We start from the raw sequence: 20761 nt of genomic DNA, 5'->3' as shown, positions 1-20761 counted from the left end.
GACACTTACCAAACTAAGATATTGAGATTTGATTCTGTTTAGACACTGAGATTGTTAGAAACAACATGTGTTCATAAGCTTGGGCATAAATGTTGGATTTTGGCTCTTAATATCAAATTAATTGCTAAGAACAAATGTGTTCTTCCTTGCTAATAATTTTAGTATTTTGAAGTGTCCACGGTATAGAGCTTGGATAACGATTCCAAAGCCTTTTGAATCACCCAAATCAAAGCTAAAACAAAGAATCTACAACGTAACGATGAGTTGACATTATAAACCAATTAAATTCCAATACTTATAACGGTTTGATCCTAAGTCGTGAAAATAATTGAATTTGCTCTTGAACTCGTAAACGCGAATCCGACCAAGGCCGCCGCTGATCCCACGGTGCGTTAAGCTAATGCCACGCCGCCCCAAAAGCAACCCGGGACCTCTAGCCAACCGAGCCACAATCCTTGACATAACTCAAGAGCTCAAAAGGAACATCACTCACGACCCATTTGAACTTCTACCGCTTCATACGTAACCTGCCGGATATTGCTATCTTTCATGCTAATTCGAATAACTTTAGTGGCGTTATCAAGCGGAATATTAAGAAGTTGCGGTTCTTGTATGAGCTTGATTTGAGTAATAATAAGTTCCTTGGTGGGTTTCCTGGGTCTGTTGTTGGAGCCAATAAATTGTCGTTTGTGGACCTTCGTTTCAATGGTTATAATGGTTCGGTGCCGGATCGGTTGTTTAATATTGACACTGATGTGCTGTTTATTAACAACAATGGGTTCACTGGGACGATCCCGGCAGCTACATTCGGTAACACGCCCGCGCTCTATGTCACACTTGCTGCCTAACAAGTTTACAGGTCCTCCATCCTTCTTAACACCACCACTTAGTTTTTGGGATAGTTATACCAATTACGAATCTTTACATTGATATGATATTGTCACTTTGAGCATAATTTCTGGTAACTTTACTTTGTTGAGGTCTATAGAAACCTGCTCCAAATAGACGAGAGAATTGTTAGAAAGGAATATCATATTGGCTAATTAAGGGGATGATTATGGGTTTAAGCGAGGAATACATCTCCCATTGGTACGATGCTTTTTGGGGAAACAAAAAACAAAGACACGAGAGTTTATGCTTAAAGTGGACAATACTAGATCACTGTAGAGGTCCTTGATTCATAACATGGTACCAGAGTCATGTTTTTAACTTAGTTATGTCTCGACAATATTATTCCATTGTAGAGGTCAGAGGGTATCAAAGTCGTGTCTTTAACTTAGTTATGTCAATAGAATCCTCAAGGGTCGAACAAAGAAGTTGTGAGCCTCAAAAGTATAGTCAAGTGTCGAACAAATCAAATGGTGTATTTTGTTCAAGGGCTCTAGAGAAGGAGTCGGGTCTCGATTAAGGGGCGACTGGTCGAGGGCTTCATAGGTCTCAGGGAGACTCTATGATCTACATTGTTCGATGGAAGGATTGTTGAGAGGGAGTCCCACATTAGCTAATTAAGAGGATGATCATGGATTTATAAGTACGAAATATATCTCCATTAGTGTTATGAGATATTTTGAAAAAACTAAAAGAAAAGTCACAAGAACTTATACCGTTGCAGAAGTTCGTGGTTTCGCACGAGAGTGAGGAGAGATTTAAAATTTCAAGCTTATGGGTTAGTTTAATGTAAATGATGGGTTGGTGCAGGTCCAATCCCACCAACAATTGGGCGGGCATGGAGGACTCTACGCGAGGTACTAGCCTCTCCGGTTGTCTGCCGTTCGAGATAGGCTATTTACTAAAAGCCACAGTGTTGGACGCCAGCTCAAACATCATAACAGGTCCAATACCCAAGTCCTTAGGCTGCCTATTCAGTTTGCAAATCCTTAACTTAGCCAACAACCACTTGTACGGAGCCATTCCAGAGTCCCTTTGCAGCCTCCCACACGTCTACAACATAACTCTAAGCAACAACTATTTCACCCGAGTCGGCCCACACTGCCGGAAGTTAATCACAGCTCAAAGGCTCCACGTCCAAGGAAACTGCCTTCCGGGCTCTTCCAGTGCCAAAAGACTGCAGCCGAATGCGCCACGTTCTTCTGTAAACCAAGGAGCTGCCCACGAGCCAACTCGTTCAACTATGTTCCATGTAAGCTCCCGACTGTGGCTGCGGTTGCTTCAGTTCATGATATGGTTCCTCCTTCGCCTCGTTCGTATGCGGCCCTTGAAAGACCTTAACTTCTCCTTAATAGACGCGTTTAATGATTTGATGTAAGCCCCGTTCTTTCTTTTAGCCTATAAGATCCTATCCTCTTTTGGCAGCCTCTCCGTAAACATTATAAATGAATGGCAATAATAGATTGATGCGAACTCAAGTAAGTCTAGGCTTGTCAAATGGATCATGTGGTAATCGAGTACAACATAAAACAAACTCGAAAGACCGGATAGTTCGATTCAACGCCAATAAACTCCAAACTCAAAGAGTTTAACTAAAAAGTAAAAAGACGGGAAATTCTTGAAGATTGAACATATAAAAGCTCAAACCCACTGCTAACAAATATTGTCTGTTTTGGTTCGTTACGTATCGTTGTCAGCCTTTCGATTTTTAAACTCATCTACTGGGGAGAGGTTTCCACATCCTTATAAGAAATGTTTCGTTCCCTTTCTAACTGATATGAGATCTCGCAGTCTACCCCCTTGGGGGCCAGCGTCCTTGTTGGTATACTGCCCCGGTGTTTGACTCTGATACTGTTTGTAACACCTCAAACCCACCGCTAGCAGATATTGTATGTTTTGGCCTATTATGTATAGTCGTCAGCCTCACGGTTTTAAAACGTGTCGATAGTAGATGGATAAGGTTTGTTGGTTGACAAAGTTTGTGAATGAGTATATCTTGTAGGATAAGTTTGTATAAGATATAGACTAATAACTATTTAATCCATTTTTATAAATATGTTAATTGGAAATATCAATTTTTATCGATGATCATATGTGACTCGATCTTAATCTCGAGTGAGTTATAGACTTCTACCTTGAGGGCTTGTGTTTTGATATGCATGGGCTAGAGTAGCTTTCGTAATCGAGTCAATAAGCCTGCCGTTTTTTGAGACTTGATTAAATAGAGAGCTGAAAACACAACTTGGGAGCTCTACCTCTCATGGACTTGATAGACTTAGTTTACCGTGAATTCATAAACAAATTGTTTATTAGAGGACTTTTTTGATTAATTTAATTATAATAAAAAATTTGAAATGTTTAAATATTCGACACTTCTCAAATTAAAAAATTATCTAAGTTTTTTTTTTTTTTTTTTGTAATAATAAAGTGAATAATTAATTATACATGTTAAATTTAAAAAAATCAAATACCAATGTAGTAAATTATTTCAAATAATATTATCACTAAAACAATAAAAAACAGAATTTATAGTAACATTTAAAATAATTAAGACAATAGATTATTTAATTAATTATAGTTCATTATTATTAATTATATATTTAATTAAATCAATTAATTGAGTAATTAATTATAATTATTAAAAACCTTTTTTTTTTTTTTTTTTTTTTTTTTTTTTTACCTATGGAATCTACAAATTATGGAGAGGATGATTTCATAAAAAAACCAAAGAAAAATATACTTTTTATATATTTTAAATATTTTAAATCGTTACTACTTAAATTAAATTTCGTACATGTTTTCACGTCAATTAAAAAAAGATTAAATCAACTTAATACTATAAAGTATTATTCTTTTTTATTGTTCAGACATTTATTGTTTTATCTAAAGGAAAAGAGCACCGTGCCCTCGAGATTGTTGAGATGCCACGTAATGAGATTTAATATTTTTTTTTTTAAATACAAAATATTAATATTTTGCGTTTATAAAGATTTGTGTTTGATTTTAAATATATATATATATATTGATATGAATCCAACAACTGATCACTTCCATGTACCCAGCAATTACAAGAAGCGTCTGTAATTGGAAAGTGATTAGAAGACTTGACATTGTTAGTTGAACAACCAATTAAGATAATTTATGAATGTCTTCTTTTCTTCTATTTATATTTAATAGCATTTATTAATAGTTTGTATGAATGTCTTATTTTCTTCCATTTGTATTTAACAGCCTTTATTAGTGACAAACGTCTTATTTTCTTCAATTTGTATTTAATAGCATTTATTAGTGATTTGTGGTAGGTGGCTGAACTTTATTATCTTAAGGTTATCTTTTGGGCCTATTTAAAGGCATGTAATATTCATGTTTGGATGAATTGTTGAATACAGCAAAAAAAAAAAAAAAAAAAACCTTTGTATTTTATTGATACTGTTGGTGTTATTTTTTTTCAAACCTTGCTTTAGGTTTGATGTTTAAACGGATTCATTGAATTAGTTTTGATCAAGTTAATTCTGGAGTGAATTGTCTTGGTATCTAAAAGTGACCATCATAGATTCCAAGTTCGATCTGAGAGTCATTCATTTTCTAACCAGCTCTTGGTTGGAATCAATCCATTAAGTTAGTGTGAACGTTTTGCAAAGATTTTAGGAGGACCTCTAGCTTTGCAAATTTCAAGATTGTAGGCGTTTATGGTTATTTCTCAATTTTTTTTTTGAAGAAAGTTTTGAAATATTTAAAATTTTAATCAAAATTAATTTGAACAGATAATAAATAGATATCAAATTTATTATTTATTATTATTATTATTTTGAAGTTGGACGATTAGAATAAACAAGGTAAAGGCTACGGGGATTAAAGAATAAATAAATTAATTTTACATATTTTAATTACGTGCACTCTCCAGATTTGACGCATTCTCTCGATTTATTTTTCCAAATCTTCGACGAGAGAAAATTCCACATCTCATCATCGTCAATCGTGGCTCTATGTTTCTCTATTCTCCAAAATTATCTGGTAATTTCATTGTTTTTTTTTTCTCCTTAATCTTGTTCCGTTTCTATTTCCTCGGATATCTCCATGATGTGTGGACGGCGGTGTAAGATTTGAGCTGATTCGGTGCTAGCCTAGGGTCACTCTGGTTTTAGATCCGTTACCCATCTTAATATTCCTGTTACTCAATTCACTTTGAAAGTTAGTGTCATGCGATTGATTGCTTCAGTACGATACCATGCAGAATTTACGGTTTTTGATTGCTGAGAAATGGGGTTTTTCACTTCTTGGCCCATTTCTCCGGACCAAGTAAACCTTTGATTTTCACCTTTTAAGTATCTGAGTGCTTTACTAACAGGGTTCACTTTAACTTTTTAATGATGTTAACAAGGAAAATGGACAATGCAGGGTTGTGAATTGTGGTATTTGGGCTAAGCATGAAGCAAGTGAATGCGTCCAATTGATGTTCAAGCTTTTAGTGTTAAACTAGATTCAGGTGGGGATAGTAATGGAATCGATGTTTTCAAGTGTAGTGAAATCTACATTAGACTGGATAACCTTGATTCTTGATGCTCCCTCTGCTCGGGCAGTTATATTTGGTGTGCACATTGGAGGTATCATTTTAGCTCAAAGGATTTGGTTTATATCTGTTCTCTATGTCTCAATTGTTAGGTGAATTATTCATTTCTTCCTCTTTCTTGAAGGACATTTATTTGTGGAGGTTCTTCTTTTGGTGGTTATAATTATTCTCCTTTCCCAGAAGAGTTACAAGCCCCCCAAGCGGCCCTTAACAAAGAAGGTTTTTCAGTTGTTCCAAATTACAAATTGTTATTGCCCTTGTCAAATGTAAATAGCTACATACGTGAAGGCATGATTGTTTTCCAATGTGATGATTCCTTTATGCTTGTATGAATTAAGTAGCTGGATTCGCTGTTCTTGTCTGGTAGAGAATAGATGTTAGGCTGGCAGTGGTGGATCTAAGATTTGAGTTCAAGAGGGCCATATATAGATAATGGTATATAAAGTTTGAACAATTAAAAAAACATAGCCTTTTATCCATCATTATTAATTTTGTAGTCTTGCAAACATCAGGTTATTAGTTTTCTGAAATCAATCCATCTTCATATTGGTTTTTCTGTTATTATTACCCATGCCGAATATCAACAACAATGATCAATTATTAGAGTAACAAGGAAGAAAAAATCAACTATTAGAGTAACAAGGAAGAAGGGTCATATAAATTATCATGATTTTAATATAATGTAGTAAATATATGTGAAAAGATAAACTTAAATTTTGATAAAACTAGATTTAGCAAGTTATAACTGGGTTTAAATGATTATATGAACTTTTCTCCCAACTGATAAGTGATGGATTCTCGTTGACATGGTAATATTATTTAATGAATGTTCAAGGATTCTTTACTTCAAATCCATTATTTTTCAGAGCTTATTGCATTTTTTCTGTTTAGCTGTAAACGAGATATATTATTATTTTCATTAAGACTGTAATGTACTTTCTTTTATAATGCTTCTGAAATTTGAACGGTTTCTGAGTGGCCTCTGATTTCTTTTTTAAATTTTGTAGTCTCGTCTTTTCTTTTTATTACGTTTGAAGTACTAATCTTGAAAGTTCTTGCACTAAATATCATTTTCTGGTTAAAAAGAGAGACCTCTTCTAACTCTCTTTGTATCTGATTTGTCTTTTTCATTTTATAAGGTTTTTCTGTCTTTGTTCTTTTGCCATTCTATCTTGTACATATGTTTCCCTCTATTTTTATGGTGATTTAATATGTACTTGGTATTCCATTACATTTCATTGCACAATCTCTCTTATAATTATGCTTGATCCTTGTAGGAAATAGATGAGTTATGTGATGAATGGGTTCCAGAGCCACTTATCCCGTCACTCACAGAAGAGATGCTGTATGAACCACCAGTGTTGGAAAGGTGACTAGAGCTTTCTCTTTCGGACTGCAAATTATTTTGCGGGGAATTTCTTAAGTTACCATTTCTTATTTGGATACCCATTCGATGTACTTCCATCTGTAAACTATGCAAACTTCTAACTCTTGTGTAATAATACTTAAAAAAAAAAACAATAGAATTCTATAATTTACTGTTGTTCAATTTATTGAGGTTTAACCTGTCCTTGTGATTCGTTTATGCCAAATTCTAACTCTTTACTGATAAGTTATTAAATTTCTTATTTATTTTCTCAATAGTCTGTTCTCTGATTTTCCTTACAAATTTCATTTATCCAGTTCTGCTGGACCGCATACAATTATCAAGGGAAAAGAAGTAGTGAATTTTTCATCTGCAGATTATCTTGGATTGATAGGCCACGAGAAGTTACTTGTACGTGAGCAATTTTGATTAAAATGTGCACAGATTCTTAGCATTTTAGAACTAGTAACAGTAATTGTTTTCCTCAGGATTCATGTACACATGCATTGGAGAAATATGGTGTAGGTTCATGTGGTCCTCGTGGGTTTTATGGGACAATTGGTAAGATTGGGTATTGAATTTAAACTGATTTCTGCGGCAGTTTGCATTACATGACTGTTTTTTATATGGTTACAGATGTACACCTTGATTGTGAAGCCAGAATAGCAAAATTTTTGGGAACTCCAGACTCAATTCTGTATTCTTATGGACTTTCTACTACGTTTAGTGCAATTCCAGCTTTTTGTAAAAGAGGAGATGTCATTGTAGTGTGAGTACCATAATTGCTTAATTTTTAGTTTGTTTTAAAGTTAATATATGTTGTTTTCACTAGGCAATTGGTAATTGGCCCTGTGCTGTTATTTATTATTGTTGTGTTGTCACCTTTATCATATAACATGATTCGATTTAAAACATCAGTATATAGAAACTTTCTAGTAACTCTGACAAAAGTAACATTAGTACATTTTCTCTTTCTTTTATTCTTTTGGGCTGAAGATGAACATGTTTTGTGTTTATCTATGGTTTCAAGAGGACTGAAATATAGTGTATTTTTAACTAATTTTCTGAATTCTGGCTCAAGTTCAATGGGATTTTTTAAAATTAATTTGGATGAATATTGATAAGGCTATTGGAAAGCTTATTGTCCATTTTCCCCTCCTTTTCTGAGTAGTGTTTTTGTATGAGTTCATCCATATGTCACAGGGTTACCTTTAGGAGCCGTGTACTATGACGGCATACGATGCTGTTATTGTTTGGTCTTCATATCTTTTTATTAGATTGGGTTGGGTCCAACTATATTGTTATTTCTCTTCTGCTTATTATTTTACAGTGGGAGTAAATACTGATTGCAGATTAGGACTGTGTTAAAGAGTAAAGCAATTCCTTTTTCTTTTGGCAGGGATGAGGGTGTTCATTGGGGAATACAAAATGGGCTATATCTATCCAGAAGCACAATTGTATATTTCAAGCACAATGATATGAAATCCTTGAGAGATACTCTTGAGAAAATCACTGTCGGGAATGAAAGAGCTAAGAAACTGCGACGCTATATTGTGGTTGAAGCAGTGTACCAGGTTGTTCTACTCATTAAATTTGGATGTTGTGTTTACAGTATACATCTGAAATCAAGTTGGATGTAGCATGATCCTAACATTACACAGTTCTTCTATGTGAAGATGGTGATCTTCATATAATTTAAAGAATTTGTCTGAGATGCTCATCTTGCTAGTTTGGTGTCACTAAAGGATTTCCTTTAGAGCTTTTTATGCTTTCTTTCTGTGTCTCTCTCTCCTTTCTTTTATTTTTCTGTCTCTCTCTCTCTCTCTCTCTTTTTAATTTATCATTTGTTATAATTGGCTTGTCCAAAACCTTCTGACATTTTACTTTTAATTTTGTAGAATTCTGGTCAAATTGCACCATTGGACGAGATTGTCAAATTGAAGGAGGAGTATCGATTTCGTGTTATATTGGATGAGAGCAACTCCTTTGGAGTACTTGGCTGCACTGGACGAGGTCTCACAGAACACTGTGGGGTTTCTGTATGTTTATAAACAGAATTTTTAGGTTTGTCTGCTAGTAGATTTAGATTCTTGATGATTGTTTCATGTTGCAGGTGGATAAGATAGATATAGTAACTGCCGCTATGGGGCATGCGTTGGCTACAGAAGGAGGATTCTGCAGTGGAAGCGCTAGAGTCGTTGATCACCAGGTATTGTCAATTGATGGTTAAAAAAACTTCATGTTTCTCCGCATCTTGTTCCATTTTGTTTACCTTGATCAATAAAATTTATCTATTGCTCCCCAAAATCTTTTGACAAATTTAGTTGATTGCAGTTATCATTCCTACAGCTTTGAGTACTTAATTTGGTTGTATTTAATTGTGCAGCGCCTGAGCAGTTCGGGTTATGTTTTTTCTGCTTCATTGCCCCCATATTTAGCTTCTGCTGCCATTACTGCCATAGATCTTATAGAGGAAAATCCTATTCTGTTAACAAAGCTGAAAAAGAACATAGCTATTTTGTGGCAAGGTTTGTTCTGTTCTCATGTCTAATCGTGTGTAGGACCTTAATTTATCTATATTTAACACAGGATTCCTACTATTAAACATCAAAGAGAATGCCTATATAAGTTTTTTTTTTCTTTTTTCCTTCTAAAGACCTATGTAAGTTATTATATGGGCCTTCCTTTGACGTTTAAGATAGTCTTATTGATCCAAAAGTAATAAATGTTAAGATTTTATGTTCTCCTTTCACTATTTAGAATATTTTGTATTGTTTAGTCTTGAATATCAATTCAGCTGCTGGTATTGTGATAAGAGATAGGCATACATGCTGCATGCAACATAAACCCTTCATTTTCTTGGGAAAATGCAGGATTGTCAGATATACCAGGCCTTAAACTAGGAAGCAATCAAGAATCACCCATTGTCTTTCTCTTATTAGAGAAATCTACAGGGTCAATACAAATTGATCTACAACTCCTTGAAAACATTGCTGAACGTGTAAGTAACTTAACCTGATCTCTAATACAAACTTACTGTTTTCACCATATATTCTGAAGATTTGTGTGTTTCTAGGCCCTCAAGGAATACTCTGTATTTGTTGCGACTTCTAAACGATCGACGGTTGATAAATGTCGATTACCAGTAGGAATCAGGTTGATGGTGTCTGCTGGCCATTCTGAATCTGATTTGCTGAAGACTATAGAATCATTGAAAAGCGTTGCAGCAGTGGTGCTCAAGGATCACAAATAGGTGTTGAATAGCTTGATGCAGGGCCGACGAAGATGTTTCTGTTGTCATTTAATAGTTGTTTCAAGGTTAGAATCATGATTTTCTTGTACCCTTTTATGTTTATTCTGCCGGGGTTAGGAGTTTAGCAGGATCAATAATCATCTTGTTACATCCATTTTAACTGTTGTTGTTGCTTGGGGAGGGGGGAGAATAATTTATCATCTTGTTTGCTTGTTAGGATTTTTTGCTATAGGCTGATATTCTTCCTTCAATTGCTTTGGTAGTTACAGAATTCATAATTCATTTTGAAGTCTCAATATTCTGGTTTCTGCATAGTTGGATGGTTCATGTTGACTAGATACTGTAATTGTTGATCATTATATTTGGTATATTTAGATTGTTGTTATAATCTTATATATGAAGCTATTTCATTCAAATTTATGTAACAAAGTATACCTTATCTAAGTTGTAATCCCACTTGTTTTGTGCTCGAACAATGGCTTATAATGAATGAAATTATATGCTATGATTCTTCTCATCATACAAAAAATAGTAACCTATTATTGGTCTCTCTCAATATGGTCTTATTGTTTCGTCTAATCATTAACATCTTTGGGTTCCTTGTCGTCCCTATTTGTATTTGTGTGATTATTGGGAGGAATGATCCTGGATTTATATGTAAGAAATACATCTATATTGGTAGGATATCTTTTGGGGAAGTCCAAAGTAAAGACATGAAAGCCTATGCTCAAAGTGGACAATGTCATACCATTGTGGAGAGTCGTAGTTTCTAACATCCACGACTCGTGCTGGTCGGTCACCATTTAATATCATCATACGTTTCTCTATGAAATGGCGAGGCCTCCCGTCCTTGTCCCAGTCTAACCCCTTTTGAGTCTTTTCTTTTCGGTCTTTTTGGTCTTTTCATTTTTGCTATGGGATTTACGCAAGGAATTCAATCTAGTCGATGTTGTTGTAACGACTCAGATCCACCGCTAGCATATATTGTTCTCTTTGGGCTTTTCCTTTCAGGCTTCCTCTCAAGACTTTAAAATGCGTTTGCTAGGGGAAAGTTTCCACATCCTTATAAAGGGTCTTTTGTTCTCATCCCCAACCAATGTGGGATATCACAGTTGTACTATGAATGAAGCGGGAGACTCCATGAGCGCTGCCAGAGCCTACGACACGGTGGTGTTTTACCTGAGAGGACCATCCGCCCGCCGTAACTTCCCGGACCTGATCTTACAGGACATGAATCACCAGCTGCTCGATCTTTCCCCTTCTTCAATACGCAGAAGAGCTATTGAGGTCGGTGCTAGAGTCGACGCCGCTGCCCACCATGCTGCTCAACGCCAATCCAAACCCATTTCCGACAAGCCTGATTTGAACCAGTTTCCGGACCTGGAAAGCTCCGACAAAGCTTGATTGACGATCACTGTTTCATTGATAGCTTCGAACCAGGGGAGATGGTAAAGCAAGCTCGTTGGTTGATGGATCCGACTACTAATCTAACTCTTGTTCTGCATTAGTTTTTAACTTTTTGGATTAATTTTTGTTCTTTTTTTTTTTTTTTTAATCTTCCGGACAAGAAGAAAGAAGAAGATGATAATGATAAGGATGAGTTCTTCTGGAGAACCGCCGTGTGGAGTTCACAAATCAGAGTATAAAGTCGCCGTCGCCGTCGCCGTGGTGAACGGAAACCCCAAACTTGGTGTTTTCATAAAATGACAGACAAAAGAGGTTGTTTTTAACAATTTATATTGGTGGGTTTTCCAATTTTTTTTTAAATTTTAATAAACAGCTGCAATCAACATTGAAACATATTAATACTTTCTTTTCTTTTACTATTATAAAATATATATATATATATATATATATATTGCACTATGGTAAATAATTCATCTTGATTTTCATCTAATGTAAATAATAATCATTTAGGGTATTGAATTGGCCTTGATGTAACTTTAGATCTTATGCTTTTGATTAATAGACTAATCTAATGGAAAAATTATATTTTTCCCTTTGCAAATAAATAAATTACATTTTAACATTTAACAGAGACGTCATGTCGTAGTGGGCTAAGCTCATTGGTAAAAAAAAATGGCCCAAAGGCCCAAGAACGAAATGTGATCGTCATGTCGTCCGGTTATCAAACGGGACAAGCCAAAAGAAAAACGAAGAAAATTATAAAGTGTTGTCAGAAGTGGGATTTGAACCCACGCCCTCTCTCGAAGACCAGAACTTGAGTCTGGCGCCTTAGACCACTCGGCCATCCTGACGTTTTTGAACCCTTTTTTACATATAAATAATAAAATATAACTAAAAAATGTAAAAACAAAAATTTATTTTTTTAACCTAATTTCTATTAAAAAAAAGTAAAAACACTCCCAAAAAGAATACATCATAAATATATAATAAATTAGTTTGGTGTCTTGATATATATATATATATAAAAAGTGGGGTGGGGGAGAACGGGGCAAAAATAAAAATGGGTAATATAATTTTCGTCTTTAGCCCTATTTAACAATAGAAAGAAATCTATTCTCACTTCATTCTCATTCTCGGTTTATTAGATGAAAGCCCCACATCGGCTAATTTAGGGAATGATGATGAGCTTATAATCAAATAATACTCTCTTCATTGGTGTGAGACCTTTTGGAGAAACCCAAAACAAAGTCGTGAGCACTTATGCTCAAAGTGAACAATATCATACTATTATGAAAGGTCGTAGGTCGAGGAACTAAAAATGATTTTTAATTTCTTTTATAAAATAAATATTGTGAAGCAAAAAGAATAAGTGAGTGTAAGAAAAAGTAATGTGGGGGAGTGGCATCCATCTAATTCTCACCCTTTTCTTTCAACTTTCCCTCACTTTCTTGGGAGACAAAAATAAAAATAAAAATAAAAATAAAAAAAATTTGGAAAAAAAGTCATTGGGCCCAACATATTATTTGAAGCCCACCAACAAAATCACAATCATTTCCCTCTCTCTCTCCACTTTATTAACCATTTTTTACTTTCTTTTTCATTTTTCTTTTTTGAGATAAATTTCAACCATCAATTTCCTTCCCATAAAGGTTTCCAAACAAAATTCAAATTCAAATTTAAACATAATTAATAAATAAATAAATAAATAAAAGGATTTGAGTGGTTACGTGGAAAATGTGTGTGGCTGGACACGTGCACATGATGGGTCTGTCCTACCCCAATCATCATCATAATTTTCCACCGCTTCTTCCACTGTGTGGGTCCCACCATGCCACCGTCATCATTCTTTCTTTTTTTTTTTTTTTTTTTCTTTTTTTCTTTTCACCATTTTATTATTTTCTTCTTTATTTCTAACCCTCTTATTATTATAATTATTATTATTATTATTATAATTTAGAAAAATAAAAAGAAAAGATGAGGAAATGGAGTCAAGAGTAATGATGTTAATACTAATTTCAACGTTTTTGATGTATTATCATCATTATTATGCATTCCCCCGCATTCATCTCAATCTTCATTTTCCCCTTTTTTTCTCTCTCTTTTAAATAAATTAAATAAAAATCAAACCCGTAGCTCATCATTCATTTCCGATCTCAGTTATGGAAAACTAAATGAGTTGTTCTCTTACGTACTGATCAAGCTAAAAACCTTGTTTGAGATTCGAATCACTCCACAAGTAAGATCGATCACGTCTAGCTTGAATAATTCTTGTTCATCAAATATCTCAACGCAAGAACGCTTACTTGAGATTCGAATCACTCTACAAGTAAGATTGATCATGTCGAGCTTGAATGATTCTACATGCAACTTAAAACTATATAGAATTGTAAAGAAACTTAGCTATTGACTAAAGAAAAGTACACGTGCTTCTTTTACTGTATTTTTCAAGTCTACTTACGAATAGAATATAGAATAACTCTAGATTACTATAAATTGTAATCTACCCAAAATTTATAACATGAAACTTCATTCTTCTTCAACGTTGCATGAATTGAAATATGTTATGATAATTTCAACGATATTTTCTTTGCATCTTCATTGAAGTATATTGTATGATTGATGTCTCTTGGTTCATATTAGAAATTCACCCTTTCGTTGACTCGAGAAGGATTTTATCTATAGTTTGATTACAAACAAATTGTTCACTAAAAAATCAATGGTACGAAAAATTGGATGTAATACGACAAAAACGAATGGTTTTTATTCCAATATTTTCAATTATTCTCTTATTTTTCTTTTCCCTCCTTCATGATCATCCTACCCATTTTTGTCCTTTTCACTTTTAACCATTTTTGACAAAAGTTAAGCTTAAAGGTACTTTTTAATTCTTTCTTAATTGCTATATTTATCCTATTTTCTTATTGACTTTCAATTGGGTTTAAAAAAATATCACGACCCGACTCAACCTATGTAACGACCCAAATCCACCGCTAGCAGATATTGTCCTTTTTGGGCTTTCCCTCAAGGCTTTAAAACGCGCCCGGCTAGAGGAAGGTGATTTGTTCTCCTCTCCAAACAATGTGGGACATCATAATCCACCCTCCTTTGGGGCCCAACGTCCTCGCTGGCACTCTTTCCTTCCTCCAATCGATGTGGGACCGCCCCCAAATCCACCCCTCTTTAGGGCTTAGCGTCCTTACTGGCACACCACCTTGTGTCTACCCCCTTCAGAGAACAACGAGAAAGCTGGCACATCGTCCGATGTCTGGCTCTAATACTATTTGTAACGACCCAGATCCACCGTGAGCAGATATTGTCCTGTTCAGGCTTTCCCTTTTGCGCTTCCCCTCAAAGCTTTAAAACGAGTTTGCTAGAGGAAAGTTTCAACACCTTTATAAATGGTGATTTGTTCGGTTCCCCAACCAATGTAACTCACAAATATACCCCTATTTAACTATAGGTAAGTTTTGGATTTCGATCGGTTTAATATGAATTAAATTATATTAAGATTTTCTTTAATGATGATATTTAAAGAAAATAAAGACTTTAGTCTAAAGTGAGGAACAATAATAATTAACCGTACTAATGAAAAAGAAGAAATAAAATAAATAAAATAATTAGAAATATAATTAGTCCTACAATGAAGCTACCCACCCAACACACACAAAATCTAAGGCTGGATTCAATAATTGAGACCCCAACAGCGTCCAAATTAAATTAAATTAAATTAAAATAAATTAAATTAAAATCAGCCCCCACACGTGTCGTGCCTCCGTACACGTGATTTATAATGGCGTTTCTTTTTTTTTACCCCGTTCCGCCACACGTGAGTTACTAGTGCCCTTTTGATTAAAAGCTGGTTTAGATTGTAAACCCCAAATCAAATCATACTTAATGGTAGACGGTTAATTAATCCCGAGTTTTTACCTTTACCGACCAAGTAAAATTAAAAATTACTCAAAATAGACAATAAAAAATAGTATTAATACGCTTAATTTTATTAAAAAATTAATTAAGTTTATTAAATTTAAAAATACATTTATACCCTTTTAAAAAATAGAATTAATACGCTTAATTTTATTAAAAAAAAAGTTGTAAATATTTTTATGATTAATATATGAACGAAACCGGTAAAAAAAATTAAAAAAATTAATATTACTTTCTAAAGTACATTGAAATTTTTAAAAAATAGTATTAATACGCTTAATTTTATTAAAAAAAAATTCTAAATATTTTTATGATTAATATATGAAGGTAAAAAAATAAAAATAAAAATAAATATTATTTTTTAAAATACATTCAAATTTTTGAAAAATAGTACTGTCAGTACCAATCTTGTAACGTCTCAATCTTCTATATAACTCACATATCGCTAGCGATAAGAAAATACCATAGAGCAACATGAATCCTACAACATGTTAGTCCTCCATTGAACGATATCGATGACGTCTCACTACAAAAAAAAACCGTTCGTCTTCTGTTTCTCCCTCTCTGTATACTACGCTCTCAAACTGCAAGTGAAGTTTGAAGCGGATGGGTTGTTGCATGGGGAGCATTTTGTAGGCATCGTGGGTGGTTGGACGTACGAGATCTCTAGTACCTCATCTGAAATCTCACGTTCATATACTAACGATAAATATATTTTAAAATTTTGAATTTTAAATTGAAGATTATTTTAAGAAGGTAAATAGTAAAGAGTTTGGGATTGGAGGAATTATATTTTTAATTTTATTTTCTAGTGTGTGTCTCTCTCTCTCTCATAGTTTTAGGGTTCCACCTTTATGGCAAAAAGTAAGAGAGAGAAAGAAGAGGGCACCGAAAAGCATAGAGAGGTTATGATGAAAGCAAGAGAAAGAAAAAAAAAAAAAAAAAAAAAAAAAAAACACGACCCGATATGACTGCCCAATTCTCTGATACTCACACTTACCCAGCTGCACTTGCCAGCAGTCTCAGTCGCTGTCGCTGTCGCTGTTGCCGAGCAGCTGCCCATGTATTCAAAACCAAAACATGCCCTCCCCTCAAGTCAACCTCTCCCCATCATTTGGTCTCTCTTTTCTTCCCTTCACATCCTCTGTTCTTTTCTCTAATCACGACTCTCCATAATAATACGATATTGTCTCGTAACAATAGAGCTTAGATGAACACGATTCTCCACAATAGTATCATATTCTCCACTTTGAGCATAAAGTTTCGTGGCTTTGTTTTAGACTTCCCAAAAGGCCTCGTAACAATGGAGATAATATTCCATCTCCTCGAGGCTTGACTTCCTTTTTTTTAGAGTCTTAGTTATTTTTTACTATCCCTGCAAGGAAGCTCGACTCCTTTTCTCCCTAATTTAGCCGATGTGGGACTTTAATCATCCAATACCTTCCCTCAAACAAAGTACACCTCCCCTTAATCGAGGCTCGACTCCTTTTTCTTTTAGATTCTTAGTCATTTTTTACTATGCCTTCGAAGATACTCGACTTCTTTTTCTTTTGGAGTCATTTGTTCGACATTTGAGAATTTACCAATCTATTGACACGACTAAGTTTAGGGCATGACTCTAATATCATGATCATAAACCCATGGTCATTCGTTAAATTAGCTGATGTGGGACTTTCATCATCCAACAGAACTTTCAAACAATCTCACCTTTTCCTGCTTTTTGTCTATATATTAAGAGTTCGCTTGTTTTCGTATGAATCTTCTCCCATGGGATTAACCATGAAGCTTCATCACTTCTCCCCTTGTTCTTGGGATGAACCCTCTCTCTCCCTTGCTTGCACGAAGCGCTTACGTCCTCCTCCGCCCACCTCCGCCACATCAACGCTCACCGCTTTCGACCTCAAGACCTTCATCAAACCTGATACTAAGAAAGACCCGTCTTCCCCTCGGGTAATTAACATCTACTAATCTCTTGCGTTTTCTTTTCGATGAAAATTATTAATGACTCGTGTTGGTTTGTGTAGACAGGAGTTGTGGAAATGCAACCGGGAGGCACACGGTGGAACCCGACGCAAGAACAGATAGCGATATTGGAGATGCTTTATAGGAGAGGAATGAGGACTCCCAATGCTCAACAGATTGAACAAATTACTGCACAGCTTGGGAAGTACGGGAAGATTGAAGGAAAGAATGTGTTCTATTGGTTTCAGAATCATAAAGCTCGAGAGCGACAGAAGCAGAAGCGCAATACTCTTGGTCTTGCTCACTCCTCCCCCATAACTCCTCCGACCACCACAACCATCGTCACGGCCATCCCCTTCAACCCATCGGTAGGATCGTCGTTTACCATAGTTTTGTAATGAGTTATGGTATATTTTGTTAGTAATCTCGACCGTCCATAATGACATGATATTGTCCCCCTTCGAGCATAAGCTCTTGATTGATAGTATTTTTTACATCTTCCTCGTAATTAGTTAATATGGGACTACTTCTTTCAATAATTCTCGGACATATTTAACCGTTTGTTCGGGGGGATTTGCAGGGAGGGGAAGATAGTCCGTACAAGAGGAAGTGCATGAACTGGGGGTTTGATTGTTTGGTTGAAGATAGAACTCTGGAGTTATTCCCTTTGCACCCAGAAGGCAGATGATGAACATGCAGCTTTTCTTTTTTTTTTTTTTCTTTTTTTTTTTTTTTTTTTAATTTTAATTATGTGAGTTTCGAGAAAGAAGAAAAAACAAATGAAAGCCCCCCAACAAAATTCTGTGAAAATTGATGGGTTTTTAGGTTAATACCTTGTTATTCGTGTTCTTCGTTTAGATTTAGTACGTAACTTGCGTAATTGCTTCGTATGAAGAAGAAATCATGTAACAAAGGGGTTTTTATTTGTACAAATGGTATTTCGAATTTGGAACGAGTGTGAAGAAATGAACGATGCGTGAGATCCCATGTCAGTTGGAGAGGAGAACGAAGCATTCCTTATCACAATATGAAAACCTCTCACTAACATATGCATTTTAAAACTGTGAGAGTAACAATAATAAGTAACAGGCCAAAGCAGACAATATGTGCAAACGGTGGGTTTGAGTTGTTATGTCGGATTGGACGTTCGAGACCTTTGGTCTCTATACCCAGACCCGATGAAAAAGATGGGATCACTTATGAACTCATTGAGAATGATTGTGATCTAGTTCATGATCTGGTTTATTAGAAGTAGAAAGACGCTATCTTGGGATCCTCACAAACAGAAAAAGATCACAGTCAATTTGATAACGATAGAGTGACAGTGTTTTTCGGCCCGAACCCAGAAAATCATAACTCACGAAATTACTTGCCTAACCTTTACTTTCTCAAAATATTAAATGTTGACTTTCAAAACCTAAACAAAATTGATTGCATCTATGTTTTTTTAAAATGAATTAAGAGGGTGATTAGTTAGAGTGGGCATTAATTTCAAATATAATGATTATGATTATTGAAATATGACAAGATATTGGTCAAATTTATCCTAATTCATTATTACAATAATCCACAATCTATTTGCAATGATTATGATAGGGAGACATTTTTGGTAAATAAAACAAAATATTATTACTAATTTTCATTATCTATAGCTTATGTCATTCCCCATTTTTGTATTTAAATACACTGTAACATGCAGTACCTGCTCATATTATAATTACTGTCGGGACTAAAAATATTCCTCTTACATTTACTATTTTTTTTTTTATAAATTATTTGTGTAAAATTATTTTTTTTAAAAAGAGGTGAATTGAATTAAAATTTTAATTGAAATTTCCAGAAATATTTTTAATTAGAGAAATTTAGACTAATCACGTACTTTAAAATTTTAATTTAGTTAATAGGATGACTAAGAAATGATTAAAAAAATTGAAAAATAATTTAATTATATGAACTTTATAATTAAGTCTGTTTTGCTTGAAGTAATTTTATATTGTAGGACCGATTCATGTCAGTGAAGACAAAACATCCTCAAAACACTCATGATTTCTAGAAATATTCACTCTTAGAAATAAGGAGTGTGACCACATAGGACGAAATGTACGGGACATCGTACCAAATTCTTATCCAAATCTTGTACTGGGTTGAGTTGTTACATAAGTTACCAATGAAAATGGCAACATTTAATTAAATCTTGGTCGGCAACATTAGAATTTTTTTTTTTTAAATTATGTTATCTTTCTTCAAATCTTTATTAAAATTCTAAAAAACAATCCTTTTTTAGTTTATTAAATTTTATTAATATTTTTTTATTTTTAATAATCAATAAAAATATGAATTTTCTGGTTATTTATGGGAATAAGAGGCCCAAGCCCAAATTTGTAAACAAAGAAGCCCAATTAGTTGGGGTTGTTGACATAAAGAAACTATATTTTTAATTGCAAACTGACCCATGGGAGATTTACACGCTCTTATAGGGAATGGGTTTGTTCCCCTTTACAACAGCGTTGTGGGATCTCACAAGTCGGAGGCTTAGTGTTACGGTCCTACTTTTTCAACCGACGCTCAAGATCAACCTTAAGGGGAATTAAGTCCCATATATATTTTTCACCCCGACTTTGTGGCTTCATCAGACCTTAGGCGAGTTTTGTCTTCGTCAATCGAACATCGCTTGTGGGGAATCCAAGTTTGATCGACCACACACGCTGCATGCATGTGCATGTTCAATCGTCTATGACACAACCGACTTGCCTCTACACTAGGCCAAGTCATTTGGCTCGACTTTACCTCTGCTCGGGGCCATGTCTCTCAATGCAACGTCGCGTCTCATCTTGTCATCTTGATCCCTATCGACATATGGCCCATATGTCTTGACGCCATCCCGAGTCTTAGGGTGTCGTCAGCCATCCTAGCTCGCTCGGTCAGGCCTTCGAGAACGGGCCCACGTGTCTCTCTTCTCATCGTGGCGTCCCGAACATCTATCTATCCAGGTTCTATCAAGGCACTGGCCCTCCCGTGCCCATACCATGTCATTTATGGAAATCGTACCAGATAGTAGGTGTATGTAGCAACTTTCGACACGTGGACTGGGGCACAATATTGGCACACCCGTGCGCCCTGGTACTATCCTTGGAAAATCCATTTCAAATGAAGTCTCCCAAGACACTCGTCTCGGCACGCTCGTCTCTTACTGTGACATACATATGTGCTATTGGATAACTCGCTTAATACATTTTGAGCCATTTTTAAACCATCAGACATAGACATGATTTTGGCGAACGATCATACGGTGCCATGGACTCCCGTCTGGTGTTCGATTGACACTAAATTTGGCGAGCATTCATATTTCGTATGGACAGACTTAACTCTAGAACCGTATGCCCGAATT

At 35.0% G+C, this 20761-nt stretch overlaps 3 protein-coding genes, 1 non-coding gene and 1 pseudogene across 4 annotated transcripts; 4 read left to right on the top strand and 1 right to left on the bottom strand.

Moving 5' to 3' along the window:
* The first annotated feature begins 355 nt into the window (after positions 1 to 355).
* On the top strand, positions 356 to 2229 carry LOC111798785 (uncharacterized protein At4g06744 pseudogene; annotated as a pseudogene).
* Positions 2230 to 4749: 2520 nt separating this feature from the next.
* Positions 4750 to 10493, top strand: LOC111798150 (long chain base biosynthesis protein 1). Its single transcript, XM_023681141.2, has 13 exons — positions 4750 to 4902; positions 5287 to 5492; positions 5583 to 5677; positions 6736 to 6827; positions 7142 to 7235; positions 7313 to 7385; positions 7461 to 7593; positions 8224 to 8398; positions 8723 to 8863; positions 8938 to 9033; positions 9211 to 9352; positions 9698 to 9825; positions 9901 to 10493. Exons 2-13 carry the CDS (start codon positions 5387 to 5389, stop codon positions 10075 to 10077), a joined length of 1452 nt encoding a protein of 483 aa, XP_023536909.2. The 5' UTR covers positions 4750 to 4902; positions 5287 to 5386; the 3' UTR covers positions 10078 to 10493.
* A 703-nt stretch (positions 10494 to 11196) lies between these two features.
* Positions 11197 to 11481, top strand: LOC111798149 (ethylene-responsive transcription factor RAP2-1). The gene has a single exon (XM_023681140.2). The coding sequence runs from the start codon at positions 11197 to 11199 to the stop codon at positions 11479 to 11481; it is 285 nt and encodes a 94-aa protein (XP_023536908.2).
* Positions 11482 to 12251: 770 nt separating this feature from the next.
* TRNAL-CAA (transfer RNA leucine (anticodon CAA)) lies at positions 12252 to 12335 on the bottom strand. The gene has a single exon. It is a non-coding gene; the product is annotated as a tRNA-Leu (tRNA).
* A 4826-nt stretch (positions 12336 to 17161) lies between these two features.
* Positions 17162 to 18339, top strand: LOC111798148 (WUSCHEL-related homeobox 4). Its single transcript, XM_087125648.1, has 3 exons — positions 17162 to 17361; positions 17436 to 17741; positions 17954 to 18339. Exons 1-3 carry the CDS (start codon positions 17179 to 17181, stop codon positions 18059 to 18061), a joined length of 597 nt encoding a protein of 198 aa, XP_086981774.1. The 5' UTR covers positions 17162 to 17178; the 3' UTR covers positions 18062 to 18339.
* Positions 18340 to 20761: the final 2422 nt, after the last annotated feature.

Source organism: Cucurbita pepo, chromosome 7, assembly GCF_057944985.1.
Source record: "Cucurbita pepo subsp. pepo isolate OVF chromosome 7, ASM5794498v1, whole genome shotgun sequence".
Taxonomy (NCBI): domain Eukaryota; kingdom Viridiplantae; phylum Streptophyta; class Magnoliopsida; order Cucurbitales; family Cucurbitaceae; genus Cucurbita; species Cucurbita pepo.
Note: the sequence above shows the minus strand (reverse complement) of the source record. Positions and strands in the feature narration are given on the sequence as shown.